This window comes from Neolamprologus brichardi, chromosome 2, assembly GCF_056152115.1.
Source record: "Neolamprologus brichardi isolate AB-2024 chromosome 2, ASM5615211v1, whole genome shotgun sequence".
NCBI lineage: Eukaryota > Metazoa > Chordata > Actinopteri > Cichliformes > Cichlidae > Neolamprologus > Neolamprologus brichardi.
Window position 1 is genome coordinate 2,819,505 of NC_142105.1, and position 15,586 is coordinate 2,835,090.

General features: G+C 38.6%; 2 protein-coding genes and 1 pseudogene across 3 annotated transcripts; all 3 read right to left on the minus strand.

The window, feature by feature from the left end:
• Positions 1 to 294: 294 nt before the first annotated feature.
• LOC118453424 (signal-regulatory protein beta-2-like) lies at positions 295 to 2,017 on the minus strand. Its single transcript, XM_087852306.1, has 6 exons — positions 1,975 to 2,017; positions 1,536 to 1,865; positions 1,013 to 1,354; positions 703 to 828; positions 571 to 614; positions 295 to 492 (listed from the first exon to the last, which is right to left on the minus strand). The coding sequence occupies exons 1-6, from the start codon at positions 2,015 to 2,017 to the stop codon at positions 361 to 363; spliced, it is 1,017 nt and encodes a 338-aa protein (XP_087708432.1). The 3' UTR covers positions 295 to 360.
• Positions 2,018 to 5,299: 3,282 nt separating this feature from the next.
• LOC118453425 (uncharacterized) lies at positions 5,300 to 7,193 on the minus strand (annotated as a pseudogene). Its single transcript, XR_015720701.1, has 6 exons — positions 7,151 to 7,193; positions 6,689 to 7,015; positions 6,050 to 6,392; positions 5,755 to 5,883; positions 5,634 to 5,677; positions 5,300 to 5,556 (listed from the first exon to the last, which is right to left on the minus strand). The product of XR_015720701.1 is annotated as an uncharacterized LOC118453425 (transcript).
• A 2,663-nt stretch (positions 7,194 to 9,856) lies between these two features.
• On the minus strand, positions 9,857 to 11,441 carry LOC102781805 (uncharacterized). Its single transcript, XM_087830200.1, has 6 exons — positions 11,381 to 11,441; positions 10,891 to 11,223; positions 10,449 to 10,787; positions 10,206 to 10,337; positions 10,085 to 10,113; positions 9,857 to 9,991 (listed from the first exon to the last, which is right to left on the minus strand). The coding sequence occupies exons 1-6, from the start codon at positions 11,439 to 11,441 to the stop codon at positions 9,857 to 9,859; spliced, it is 1,029 nt and encodes a 342-aa protein (XP_087686326.1).
• Between the last annotated feature and the right edge of the window lie 4,145 nt (positions 11,442 to 15,586).

Below are 15,586 nucleotides of genomic sequence, written 5' to 3' on the forward strand. Positions count from 1 at the left end.
TGCAACTTCAGATCAACGACAAAACATATTACACTGTATCATATTTATGTTACAAAAATTAAGCTAAAATACGTAATAAAAGACTTTGAATCCTTCCATGGGATATAGGAGGAAAAGTAGAAGCAGGTACTGAAATTGATCTTTAGCACGTTTGCTATCTCTATAAAACCAAAGACCATTGAATTTAAAGAGGGTATACTTTGTTACTATAGCTGTATGCAGAAGTAAACATTTTCATCATCAAGATGCATTTACTATAAAACACATTTAAACTCTAATATATAGAAAAACAGCAAAAACCTTACTATGTCTAAGCAAACATCAATTAGGTAATTTCATATCAAAGGATGGTAAATATGCCTAACCGAAGACAAAAGCCTCGGCAGCTGTGTAGATCTGCTCCTTCTTCATAGGTTTTGCATACTTTTTTGTGCATCCATCAGCTTTCATTGTGGTAAAAACAACAAACGAAAACATCCATGTGTCCTTATTCTGGGAAACCAGAGTAAATATAATGTATTAGAAATCTCAAAATATTAGAAAAAACAAAAAGCTCAAAAAGTTCTTTACCTCTTGTTTCTTCTGATCAGTAAAATATTTCCTCTGGATATCAGCTTGAATATAGAAGATACAGCTAACAATGAATATACATGTAAGATTTATGTGGTTCTTTTTCATAGAGAACAATGCAATTTGAATTACCTCTGCAGTGATCACTGTTTTTCTTGATCATCCAAATGAGAGCGACTATAACAATCAGACTTATAGCCAAGACAGTGCACAGTAGATAAATGATGCTGCTGGCCGTCTGTGACCACACTCTGGTTTCTGAAACAATATTAAAAGTAAAAAGTAAACTTATGTTGGACAAAAACTAAATTGTGTTTAATATCACCTTCAGATTAGATTACTGTTAATGTAAAACCAAAGTGAGTCAATATTTAATATTCAAACTATAGACTGATGTTCTGGACTGGAGAATATTATCATTCATTAATGTGATCACAGGTACCTCGACTGTCCAGTTTTGTTCCATTTCCAAATAACATTTCTCCACATGTGGCCACAGCACAGTAGTAAGTCCCAGAATCAGAGGAGCTGATGTTCTTAGACAAGCGATAAACACAACTCAGCTCAGTCTCAGATCTTTTCTCACATTCATGATGTCTGTTTCCATCGGTGTAGATGATGCTAGGATGAGATGTATTTGCTTCCCTGAACCAGAACACACTGTGACCTCCTGGACACGTCTTTCTGTTAGAGCTGGAGAGGACTGAACACTGAAGAGTCACAGAGTCTCCTGGATGGACTTTCTCCTTAACAAAAGTGTAGTTTGACGTTCTCTGGGTGTTTCCTGTTTAATAAAAATGTGTTAACAAAGCACATTGTGAAGGATTGATGTACTGTGTCTATAAAATGTCTTTAAAATGAATTAAAATAAATTTGTATGAGTATATTAACTGTTTTCTGATCATGCTTTTGACAATTAATAAGCCGACTGAAGCAAACCCCATGAAAATAGAGCACATCATTACCTTTTACTAACAAATACGTCCCGGTCCATTCAATATTCTTACGCCATTCTGTAAATCCACAGTGATAGATTCCCTCGTCCTCTTGATTTGTCTTCAAAATGGTCAGGTTGTTAAAGTGTTTATTATGATTTACCTTCAATCTGAAGTTATTAAACTCAGGCGCAAACTCAGGTGTTGCAGATTCCCTCATTGTCCAAATTACTTTCATAGTGTCCCCGGCACTCTGCTTGTACCAGTGGACTTCTTTACGAATGGTCTCAATCACAGGCAGTTGACATGGGATGGTTACAGTTTCCCCAAGTTGAACTGAAGTTACTGGAACAAGTGTATCTAATGTAATAGAAAACACACAGAAATCTAAAACATTAATTCACAATGACACAGGAAAACCACCAAGCAAACAGCATATATTCAAAACCAAATCAGAAAAAGCACTTACATCCTTGATGGAGAAGAAGGAGTGTAACCCATAACATGATCATCTTGACATGTCTTTTGTTATGGACTTGTAGGTATTTCAGTGTTTGTAGGAGGTACTTGGACCTTTTATGTCAAACTGTTACACGGATCTGATTGGCTGATTGGTTATCACAGAATATATAGATCATAATCACAGAATTAAGCAAACTTCCTGTCACTTTGTTTCATCCAGGTCTTTGAGGGGTAAAGCGTCTGTTGCTTAGCCATTTCGTCACTCAATTTAAGTATAATACAAGGCATTTTTAAAGTTTTTCCAGCAAGTTCTCCAATGATTAATTTGTCATTTGTTTCTACGTTCTGGCAATAATTAATTTCAGACTTTCTAAATAGACTTCTTGAGCTTCTTTCTACTTCAAAACAATAAAAAATAGAATCTTATAATGTAGGTATGTAAGTGGATTCAAGTCCTATCTGGGGACATCTTAAAGCTTTGCTTTGACTCAGTGCATGTTTTTATTTTCGCTTCCTGCCTGGTTAGGTTTAGGCAGTAAAACTAGGTTAGGGTCTGCATTTGAACAGACCATTTTACACCACTAAAATGTTTTAGAAAGCTGTTTCTTATGTTATTGTGCACTACACTATCAAAAAGCAAATGCATTTATTTTTATAGCAGTTATAGGTCCCTTTATCTGGCAGCATGGTGATGTGGTAGTCAGCGCTTTTACCTCACAGCAAGAAGGTTCTAGGTTTGAATTGAGACCGAGGCCTTTCTATGTGGAGTTTGCATGTCCTCTCCAATCACACCTTACTTTCATTGTCTTAGTGGAAGAAAACAGATGGATATATCTTCCCATTAAAAATTTTGTTCCATTTACAACAAAAAAATAAAGCAAAGTGTCAGATATCCAGTGATATGGCCCACAAATAACTACATTTACCAAATGTTAGGGAAACCTTTTTTAGGCGATTTAAAAAAAGAGCTGATGGATCAGATCTTTTGTAGGTCAAGCTCTAATAATGTTATGCTTGCTCCATGCAAGGCTGTATAGCTCCAAGTTTTACATTATAAGTAGCAACTGCGAAGATTGTGATTGCCAAAACTGATCAAAGGAGCATCTCCAAATGAAGTGACAGGTGACAATGTAGAGCAGCGACCATCAAAAATCTATAAAATTTGCATTTCAACATTTCAGGTGGCTGCAGCTGAAATATTTGTTGGTTACGTGAAGGTAGTGGGTCTAATGTTAATCTCTCGCAAATTCAAGTAGGTGATTACAATGAGATTGAAGAATGCCATTGATTGATATGTGAGAGGGTTACGTAGCTAATCGTAACTCGGAGTGTCCCCTAGTATGTTTTCACACAAAAAACCCAAAACAGCTATGAAAAAGGTGTGATTTTGCACTCTCTTATTATCTTATATATATATTGGTCAACAAACTCAGTGTTGGCTCCATTTCTGTTTGTCTTCTACATACTTCCCTATAGACGATCCTGCAGTGCTGTATAATTGACAGCCAGGTGGAGGAATGCCAAACATTAGAGGAATATTTTGGGGTGTGCCTTGAGAGAAATCATCTAATTCTACACAGGGATAAAATCAAAGGATTAATGTTCAACTTGAAAGAGAAGAGTACTATTATAAAGCCCTTGTCATCCTGGAACAGGATGCTGATGTCAGGGAGGAGTCCTCACCTGAATGTCCACTTCAACAACAAACTGAACTGGAAGACCAACGGAGAGGGTAATTTTTTTTTTTTTAAAAAGGCAATGAGTGGAGTGCATTTTATGTAATTGTAGGATTTATTGTATCAAAAACCTAAAACTGGTCTGCCTGAAATACTTTGCGACATTTTTCATTTCTGTCGTTTTCTGCTTTTTATTGCACTTGATCAAAATATTAAAAGACTCGAAATCTTGTCATTTGATCTTTTTCCTTACAAAGGACGGTTACAAACTCTACATTAGCAGTGACAACCCACCCAGTCTGCTTGTCAGTTACTCAAGCGGTAAGATACAGTAATGGTTGTGGTCACACTCTCTATCCTCTACGCTTACTTCAGAGCGCCACTCTCACTGTGTCATGAAACACACACCGATCTGGAGGTGTCACATAAACACACTGACCTGAAAGCTTCTTACTCAGAGATATATGTGCAAAAGTGACAGAAAACCCAAAAAACAAAATGCTGCATCTCAAATTCAAGACTTAAATATTTGTACAGACAGTAGAAAGATTTAGGTAATAAAACAAAAATATTTAAGAATCAATCAATCAAGGCTTTATTCGCCACGTGCAGGTTGCCCTGCAGTGAAATAGGACCCCCCCCCCCCCCCCCCTTCCCTCCCCCCCAACCTTACACACACTACACAGACATCAAACGGGGATACAGGTCGGAGATCGGTAGCATTACAGAAAAAACAAACACTGAAATATACACTACAATGGGAAAGTACAAGAGTAAAAAATGAGACTTCTACTCATGCTGGTCTCCTGGGAGGACAGCATGAGAACAGGAAACAAAAAAACTCCTCTGCACAAAAAAGCACATAAATGTCCACAGCACAACATTATGGAACATGTGACAAGCCACAGGGTCGGGTGGGGGGTGGTGAATGGCCTGTATTTATATAGCGCTTTACTAGTCCCTAAGGACCCCAAAGCACTTTACACATCCAGTCATTCACCCACTGGTGATGGCAGCTACATTGTAACCACAGCCACCCTGGGGCGCACTCTCAGAGGCGAGGCTGCCGGACACTGGCGCCACCGGGCCCTCTGAGGACTTTGCTTAAAAACTGGGTCCATGCCAGGAAAAACTTCAAAAGACTACCATCTAAATCTTAAAAAAAAATCAAATTTCTGCACCCAGTTTTTGCTTTTGAAAGTCATTAAAAATCCATGCTGCACAATCATTTCACCCTGGAAAAAGAACAATTCAAAGAAATAATTAAAGCCAGCACTCCTGGCTAAAAAAATTCTTACATTTTTCAAAATCTGTTGAAAAATGTTGGAATATATTGTTAAAGAAAAGCATAACATCACAACTTTGCACTAGTTTCACTTTACCTGATGTTAATAACATAAATTCAAACATATCAGGTTTTCCAGTTGAACTCACCTTTTCCAGTCACTTTTTATTTTTAACAGAATGTGAAGACAGCAGGGGAATGATGCGAGCATCCATGTGGTATGCACTTTAACTACTTTGACTTTTCAGTCATGGTGTAATCAGCTTCAGTAATGTCTGTTTTGCACTGATTTCTTAAGTACTGGTTTCAATATAGACTTAAATGAAATGAGAAAAAAGAAATAAAAACTCATCATAAGACGGCACTAGAAATGTTGCAGTATGCATGTGGTCACATTTTTATAGATAGAGGTATAGAACAACAACACATTATAGCTCATTCGCTTTAAGCAAATATCCACAATGTTATATGACATAAAGGGATGATGGGGTGGTAAACAGATCTAATCCAGTCCAAAAGCCTTGACAGCCATGTAGATCTGCTGCCGCTTCACTGCATCCTGTCTTTTATATTTGTCAGCCTTCATCATCGTAAACACAACAGCAGAAAACATCAATGTGTCCTTTTTCTGGGAAAATACAATAAATAAATATTATAAACATTAAAACGTGAAAATCTAACATACTCTACCATTAGGTACTTTACCTGTTGGCTTTTCAAATCACCAACGTTTTTCTCCAGGACAGCAGCTTGAATATAGGACATATAAGTAATTAATGCAAATGTAAGATTCATAACATCTAGAACTCTGAATAACTCCAATTACCTTTGCAATAATCACTGTTGGTTTTCTTGATTGTGTAAGCGAGGACAGCAATAACAATCAGAACCAGTACAGGACACAGCAGAAGAATAACTGTAGTTGCACTCTGTGACCACACGCTGCATTCTGGAACTAAATTAAAGGTAAAAAAACAACAACAACAAAAATAAATTTAAGGACAATATAAATTACAAAATTACCTTTTTTAAACTTTACCTTCTATGAAATCACTATGAACGTGAAACAAAAGGCACTTATTTTTCTGATATTCTAAGAAACAGATAAATGAAACCAGTACCTTGAAGTTTAGTTCCTTTTCCAAACAATATCTTCCCACATGTGGCCACAGCACAATAGTAAGTCCCTTCTTCTGAGGATTTAATACTTTTATTGAACTGATAAACACAACTCTGCTGAGTCGCAGCGCTCTTCTGACATTCATGATGTCTGTTTCCATCAGTGTAGATGATGCTAGGATGAGATGGATTTGATCCTTCTCTAAACCAGAACATACTGAGACCTCCAGAACACGTCTTGTTATCAAAATTAGAGAGGAGTGAACAATGAAGAGTGACTGAGCCTCCTGGAGTTGCTATCTTTCTCTTGAACAACAGAATAGTTCGATGTTCTCTGGGTGTTTCCTGTCAAAATAAATATATTAACAAATGTGATTACAAAGAACACTGAAAGAAAAATAGAACAATAGTTTTAACATATGTTAGTTAAAAGGTATGTTTCACTTAAGGATCACTGGAAACATTAAAAAAATAGACCAAATGTATCTTAAACGTAAATTTAATAAGATTTGAAAATATTTAAATTAAAAGTTTAGTGATTTTTTCCTAAACATGCTCATTGATAAATCATTATCTTTAGTATTTATGTGATAAAGTTTTAGTTGCTGAAGCAAACTTTTATAGAAGAATCACATTATTACCTTTTACTAACAAATATGTCGCAGTCCATTTGGTATCTTGGAGCCACGCTGTGAATCCACAGTGATACATTCCCTCGTCCTCTTGTCTTGTCCTCAAAATGGTCAGTTTGCTCAGATTCTTGTCATACTTAACATCCCATTTTGAGTTTTCAAACTCAGGTGCAAAGACAGGTGCTGCAGAGTCCTTCACTGTCCAAATCCTTTGCAGAGAGTCTCCAGGACTCTGCTTGTACCAGTCGACTCTACGGCGGTACACGGTCTTAGGCAGGTCACATAGTAAAGTTGCAGGTTCACCGAGTTGAACTGTAGTTACTGGAGTAAGTGTGTCTAATTTGAAAGAAAACATACAAAATCTAAAACATTAAATCGCAATGATGCAGGAAAGCACCAGGTAAAAGTGAACGATAAAGCCAACGTACTTATATGTTGAAAATAACGTTAATAAAATAATAAAGCACTTACATCCTCGATGAAGAAGAAGCAGTATGACCCACAACGCATTCATGTTGGTATTCTCTGTTTTTAGTGACCTTGTAGAAATTTCAGTCAGTGTAGAGGGTAACATGGACCGTTTACACCACACTGTCAAATGCATCTGATTGGTTATCACAGAATAAATATTCAAGTGCAGTTCCTGTCACATGGCTCTCATCCAGGTCTTTGATGAGCAAATCGCCTTTTTCTTTATCCAGCTTCTCACTTGTTTTAAATATAACATGAGCCTTTTGTAGCTTTTGTTAGAGACAAGAGTTTACTTCAACTTTCCCTGCAGTGTCTTAAAAGTTTACAACAGGATGTAGAGGAGCAGTTGTATAAACACACCTGACTTTCACTCAGAAGACTGAAGTTTGAGTCTTGTCTGGAATATTTTTGTATTTACTCACTGAGTACTGTTAAGTTTAGACATTAGCCACTTGGTGTTGTTAGAAACCAAAACTACTTATTTGGGAAATGACTTGGGTTCCCATAGTGTCACTTTACTGGGTCTATGACTCAGTGTTTCCAGTTTTCTTATTTTGTCATTTTAGTATTGTTTAGTTTCCTCATTCTTCCTGCTTTAATCATTTGTATTTCTGGTTATTCTTGTTCATTTAATCTGTTCTCATTTGTACCTCTCTGTGTAGTCTATCGTGTATGTTTAGTTCTGTGTCATTTTTCTGTGTTCCATGTTTCTCAGTTTGTTACTTTTGTCTCTGTGCTCCAGGTTCATGCATCCCCTGTGTTCCCCAGTTAGTCATATCCCCGTGTCTCAGCTGCGACCCATTGTCAGACCACATCTGGATCCCCTTCAATTTGCTTATCAGCCTCGTCTCGGAACAGAGGACGCCATCATCTACCTGCTCAATCGTGTCTACACCCATCTGGACCATCCGGCGAGCACTGTGAGGGTCATGTTTTTTGACTTTTCCAGTGCTTTCAACACCATCAGGCCGACCCTTCTGGGTGATAAATTAACAGCGATGCAGGTGGATGCCTCTCTGGTGTCCTGGATTGTTGATTACCTGACAGGAAGACCACAATATGTACGTCTCCCACAGTGTGTGTCTGACAAGGTAATCAGCAACACAGGGGCACCACAAGGGACTGTCCTATCCCCTTTCCTCTTCACCCTCTACACCACAGACTTCAGCCACTGCACAGAGACCTCCATCTTCAGAAGATTTCTGATGACTCTGCGGTGGTTGGATGCATCAGCAGGGATGATGAGACAGAGTACCGGGCTGTGGTCGACTCCTTTGTCACGTGAGCAGAATCATCTGCAGCTCAACGTGGCAAAGACCGAGGAATTGATAGTGGACTTCAGGAAGACCAGGAAACACTTGACCCCTGTTTCAATCCAGCGGGTCAGTGTTGACATTGTGGAGGACTATAAATAGAGTCTGTTGTGGCCAGTGCGATCCTCTATGCTGTTGCATGCTGGGGGAGCAGGCTGAGGATCGCAGATGCCAACAGACTCGATAAACTTATTCGTAAGGCCAGTAATGTTGTGGGGACGGAGCTGGACTTCCTCAAGGTGGTGTGGGAGAGGCGGATGTTATCCAAGATAAAGACAATACCTCCCACCCACTCCATGACATGCTGACATGCAGGAGCTCGTTCAGTGAAAGACTGAGATTACCGAAAAGCACCACTGAACGACACAGGACATCATTCCTGCCTGTGGCCATCTCCCTGTACAGCTCATCCACTTAACACACTGTTTACTGCAACAGCTACACCCTTCTTGCATATGTTCTTTTTCAGCTATTTATTAATAAGTGACTTTTATGTATATATATATGCCTGTATATATTGTGCTATTCTTAGTTAGGGTATTGTCTGTCTTTGTTAATGTTTGTTTATAATGGAGCAATGGAACCAGGATAAATGGAGGAATGGTAAATGGCCTGTATTTGTATCACACTTTACTAGTCGCTAAGGACCCCAAAGCACTTTACACATCCAGTCATCCACACATTCACACACTGGTGATGGCAGCTACATTGTAGCCACAGCCACCCTGGGGCGCACTGACAGAGGCGAGGCTGCCGAACACTGGCGCCACCGGGCCCTCTGACCACCACCAGTAGGCAACGGGTAAAGTGTCTGTCCAAGCCGGGGCTCGAACCGGCAACCTTCCGATTACAAGACAAAGTCCCAACTCTTGAGCCACATGCAGAATAATTTATAGCAGCAGATGAGGAAAACGAACTGACAACAGGAGGAACAGAAGACTATATAATATGTACAAACAGAGGTCTGACTATACTAAGATGAGATAAGACAGTTTTTATTAGTCCAATAGTTGGGAAATTCACAGGGCACGTAGGCAGGGAACACATAAAGTAATATTTAACACAATTAATAATTCTGTTAGTAATTAACACACATTATACAAAAGAAGGATATGAAGCCACCAAAGAGCATCACAGCTTCTTCCCAAACCAAAAAAAACCCCAAAAACAAACAAACAAGCAAACAAATTTAAACAAAATAACACACAAAAACTGGACTTTTACAGAATACAAACGTGTGTGATATTAGAATTGAGGAACTGCATAGTATTCAGTGTGACAAAGAAATTCTTCATAAGGGATATCAAGCCTCAATGCTGTTAAGTCCCACAGATTCCAATTTGCCAGAACAGCTATAGTACTAATGAGCATACATTATTCAGTCCATGAATAGTTAATTTATGGCTAAAACACTGACATCACTGTAGACTGTTTCTCCCTCTGTTACTTTTTCATTCCTTCGCTCTACTTTGCCATTTTTCCTCCTGTTGAAAGTTGGTACAGTATAAACCATGAGGTCCTCTTCTGTCTGAGGAAATAGATGAAGTTTATGATGAGATGGGAATGTTAATTATAAACACGCAGCTAAAACATTAAAGAATATAATTTATTTCAGCTTTACCTGCTGACCTTGCTGATCACCATCACTGCCTGTTTGGAAGACAGAGACGTTTAAGATGAAAGATGTTGTAGGCTGATTACAAAACAAACAAACAAATAAATAAATAAATAATGTCTATTACCGTTCCAACAATCACAAGAGTTTTTCTTAATGGTATAGATGAGGAAACATATAACCATCAGACTTGTAATTAAAGCAGCACATAACAGAAAGAGAGCTGTGTTGGCCGTCTGCAAATCCCACATGTCAGGTGCTGTAAAAATATAATCACCCAATAATTGTGATTATTTTGGTAACATTATCAATTAAAACAAATATATTTTATGGATCACATGGGTATGTTGTACAAAAGTGTAAAATTTACCTTTAATGTCCAGTTTTGATTCATTTCCAAAAATGATCTGCCCACATGTGGCCACAGCACAGTAGTAAGGCCCAGGATCAGAGGAGCTGATGTTCCTTGAGAAGCTGTAGACACATTTACGTTGTGAGGGAGCTTCAGGACTCCCACATTCATCACCACTGTTTCCATGAACATAAATGGAATGGGGTTTGTCTGATCCAGCTCTGAACCAGTACACACTGGGATTTTCTGGACAAGTTTTCTTCTCATACTTAGAGAGGACTGAACACTGCAGAGTCTCTTGGGCTCCTGAATGAAAACGATCAGAAGATCGCATTTGTATGACATCAGGTTCTGGACCTTTTGAAAAAGATTAACATAAATAAATAAATGAACTTTATTGAGATGCCATTGAATTGAACATTTTAAAATTAGACTCATAAGCACATAAACTTTTTTTTACCTTTGATGGTCAGAAATGTTCCCTCCAAAAAGGTCATAGCAAGCTGTCTGACTTTTATGCAGTAGTAAAAACCAGTATCACTTAGTTTAGTTTTATTGATTTGCATAATAAAGGTTCCAGGTTCTTGTTTTACTGTAATATGAGACGTATTGTTAACGTCGTCATAATCAAAGGTGAATGTTCCTCCCAAGAATTCAAACTGGTTTCCAGAAACTAGTCTGATCCAAAATAATGTTTCCTGGTGCAAAAGTGTTGACTGGCGAATACACGAAAGTGTCACATTTTGTCCAACATCAACAGTCTTTGTCCCAAAATTGTGGTCATTTGAGCAACCTGGGAAAACAAACAGAAAATAAAGTTATGATACTTGTAAACAAATATTATTATAACCAACAGAGATAAACTGTCGTCTGCCACGTGCTAAATTACTGTGAGAACATATGCACGGTACTTTAAATATATATGCAACACGTCTTTTCTACATACTTACCCCCCATTCTGGCTGTCAGCAGTAAATAAAACAGGACCATCATTTTCTTATTAAAACACATTTACATTGGAGCATATCACGATATGACCAGCTTTAAAATAGACGTGCAGTGTGGGAGGGAACAATTTTAGATCAGTCTGATTGGCCTTGCTTTGCTTTCTCATTCACTATATGACCACAGTGGAAATATCAACTATATTTCCTACATAAACACATGAAACAACACCAACAACTAGAACCAATCATGTTTAGTGTGAAGCATTTCTTTTGTGTTGTGTAATTCACACACATTAAACATAAAACATTCTTTTCATTATATGTTTAGAAAGTTTTCAGCTAAAACTAAATAGGTCTGTCTGACTGGGGCAAATACAAATCTACAGTGATGTGAAAGAGAAAGTACACCCCCTTTCAATCGTAATGTGTTTCACTCACTATTCTGAAACATTATTTATCAATAGACCCTGAGATTAACAACTCAGACACACAATTTCATTATTTATGTACACCAAACTGGGTTCAATTTAAGCAGAATAGGATTCAATAGCTGGATCTGAAAACTTTTAAAACCACCATTATGTCTCTGTGGAAGAATGTTGGCACACTTTTCTTTACAATACTGCTTCAGTCGTTTAGTTCCTTGAGGTTTGTACTCTTTGACTATGTAAAGCTCTCTTGATGTCTGAATTTTGATGAGCTATCGTAAGATCTTGACTCTTTTCTTTTTCAACCATTCTGTGGAAGATCTGCTGTTGCAGGATCTTTTTGTTCTTACATGATTCAGCTTTGGTCAAGCAGTTAGATGTTCGAGAGATGGGCTTACATTGAACTCTAGATTATTTTGATATACAGTGGTGTCCTGGCTACAAAATCAACCCAAATTATCACCCATGCATCATTGTGCTTGACAGCTATTATGAGGTGTTAATGCTCATATGTTCTGTTTGTTTAATTCAATTCAATTTTATTTATATAGCGCCAAATCACAACAAAAGTCACCTCAAGGCGCTTCATAGATACAGAGAAAAACCCAACAATCATATGACCCCCTATGAGCAGCACTTTGGCGACAGTGGGAAGGAAAAACTCCCTTTTAACAGGAAGAAACCTCCGGCAGAACCAGGCTCAGGGAGGGGCGGGGCCATCTGCTGCGACCGGTTGGGGTGAGAGAAGGAAGACAGGATAAAGACATGCTGTGGAAGAGAGACAGAGGTTAATAACAGATATGATTAAATGCAGAGAGGTCTATTAATACATAGTGAGTGAGAAAGGTGACTGGAAAGGAAAAACTCAATGCATCATGGGAATCCCCGGCAGCCTACGTCTATTGCAGCATAACTAAGGGAGGATTCAGGGTCACCTGGTCCAGCCCTAACTATATGCTTTAGCAAAAAGGAAAGTTTGAAGCCTAATCTTAAAAGTAGAGATAGTGTCTGTCTCCTGAATCCAAACTGGAAGCTGGTTCCACAGAAGAGGGGCCTGAAAACTGAAGGCTCTGCCTCCCATTCTACTTTTAAATACTCTAGGAACAACAAGTAGGCCTGCAGTGCGAGAGCGAAGTGCTCTAATAGGGTGATATGGTACTACAAGGTCATTAAGATAAGATGGGGCCTGATTATTTAAGACCTTGTATGTGAGGAGCAGGATTTTGAATTCAATTCTGGATTTAACAGGAAGCCAATGAAGGGAAGCCAAAACAGGAGAAATCTGCTCTCTCTTTCTAGTCCCTGTCAGGACTCTTGCTGCAGCATTTTGGATTAACTGAAGGCTTTTCAGGGAGTTTTTGGACATCCTGATAATAATGAATTACAGTCGTCCAGCATGGAAGTAATAAATGCATGAACTCGTTTTTCAGCGTCACTCTGAGACAGGATATTTCTAATTTTAGAGATGTTGCTCAAATGGAAGAACGCAGTCTTACATATTTGTTTAATATGTGCGTTGAAGGACATATCCTGGTCAAAAATGACTCCAAGGTTCCTCACAGTGTTACTGGAGGCCAAGGTAATGCCATCCAGAGTAAGAATCTGGTTAGATACCATATTTCTAAGCTTTTCAGCGCCGAGTACAATAACTTCAGTTTTATCTGAGTTAAGAAGCAGAAAGTTAGCGGCCATCCAGGTCTTTAGGTCTTTAAGACATTCCTGCAGTTTAACTAATTGGTGTGTGTTATCTGGCTTCATGGACAGATAGAGCTGGGTGTCATCTGCATAGCAGTGAAGATGTATGCTATGTCTTCTAATGATGCTGCCTAGGGGAAGCATGTATAATGTAAACAGAATTGGTCCTAGCACTGAACCCTGTGGAACTCCATAATTAACCTCAGTGTGTGAAGAGGACTCTCCATTTACATGAACACACTGGAGTCTATTAGATAGATATGATACAAACCACTGCAGTACAGTACCTGTAATACCTACAGCATCTTCTAATCGCTCTAATAGGATATTATGGTCGACAGTATCGAACGCTGCACTAAGGTCTAGCACAGGGGTCTGCAACCTTTAACACCCAAAGAGCCATTTGGACCCGGTTTCCACGCAAAAGAAAACACTGGGAGCCTCAAATACTTTTTGAAATCTAAAATGAAGATAACACTGTATATATTGTTTGTTTTTACCTTTATGCTTTGTGTGAACAACTAAAGTAAGTAAGTAAAGTTTATTTATTAAGCGCTTTTCACAGACAGGCAGTCACAAAGCGCTGTACACAATTATTAAAATAAACAATACAATCAATAGACATTATACACAATGTAAAAGATCAAATGTAAATAATGTAAAGAATGTAAAATACGTAGATCAACAAAAGGTTTGTTTGAACAGAAAAGTTTTTAATTGCTTTTTAAAAGAATCCACAGAGCAAATAAGCTGTGTTGCTTATGAAATCCATGAAGTGCTACAGAGAATATTACATTTTATTTATGTAATTAACACATTTTGAACTCTTAAATTAAAAAAAAGGAAAGACACCCAGCTGAACTAAAATGATCCAGCAAACAAAAACTGTTGTGAGCCGCCACCCTCATATCGCCTTTCTGCTTTTGGAGCCTTGACCTGACTTTTAAAAAGTAATTGGAAAAAAGCACTATGCTGCTGAAAAAAAAATAGATATTTGCAAAATTCTGCCTAAATATGTATTTTACCTGGTTAATGTGTGTGGCGGGGCGTGGCCTGCAGCGCCGCTGGGAGGCGGACGCACCTGAGCAGCACCCGCAATCACACCTCGCCACCTTAAAGTCTGTGCTCTCTGTGCTGTTGTGTTGTCGGGCTGTGAGCTGAAAAGCTACAGTCGGCTGTATGCGTACAGCAACCGTGTGTGAAAAGCGGTCAGTAAAGAGATGCTGAAAAGCGTGTTCATGCAAACATCGTCGGGTCTGCCGTGATATGTTTACAATAAGACTTATGGTCCCGAACCTCTGCGCACAGCGTGTGCAGGACTGTAAGCTGTCATCTGTGAGGCGTGAGTGGTGTTTGTTTTAACATAGGTCATGGTGGAGCTGCTGACGTAATGTGGATACGAAGATCCATAACTGGCCTACCTGGGGTCGAAAGTCTAGATAAATGCACGGCGTTTCGGCGGGCACACCGGCTTCCGCGAGTGTGACGCTTATTTTGAGCGGTGAAAAAATAATATAATATAATTTTATTTTTATATTTCAAAATCACAATACTCTTCCAATTTAGAAGTACAAGTTAAAAAAAGAACTAAACACAAATAAAATACACTTCAGCTAAATACTTCTAATTTATTTTCCCAAACCACCGGGAGCCGCAGTATAAGGACAAAAGAGCCGCATGCGGCTCCAGAGCCGCAGGTTGCCGACCCCTGGTCTAGCAGGACAAGCACAGAGATGAGTCCACTGTCAGAGGCCATAAGAAGATCATTTGTAACCTTCACTAAAGCTGTTTCTGTGCTGTGATGAGCTCTGAAACCTGACTGAAACTCTTCAAATAAACCAGATGATCTGTTAGCTGTTTGACAACTACTCTTTCAAGGATGTTTGATATGAAAGGAAGGTTGGAGATTGGCCTATAATTAGCTAAGACTGCTGGGTCTAGAGATGCTTTTTGAGTAAAGGTTTAACTACAGCCAGCTTGAAGGCCTGTGGTACATAGCCGATTATTAGAGATAGGTTGATCATATATAAGATCGAAGAATTAATTAATGTCAGGACTTCTTTGAGCAGTTTTGTAGGAATGGGGT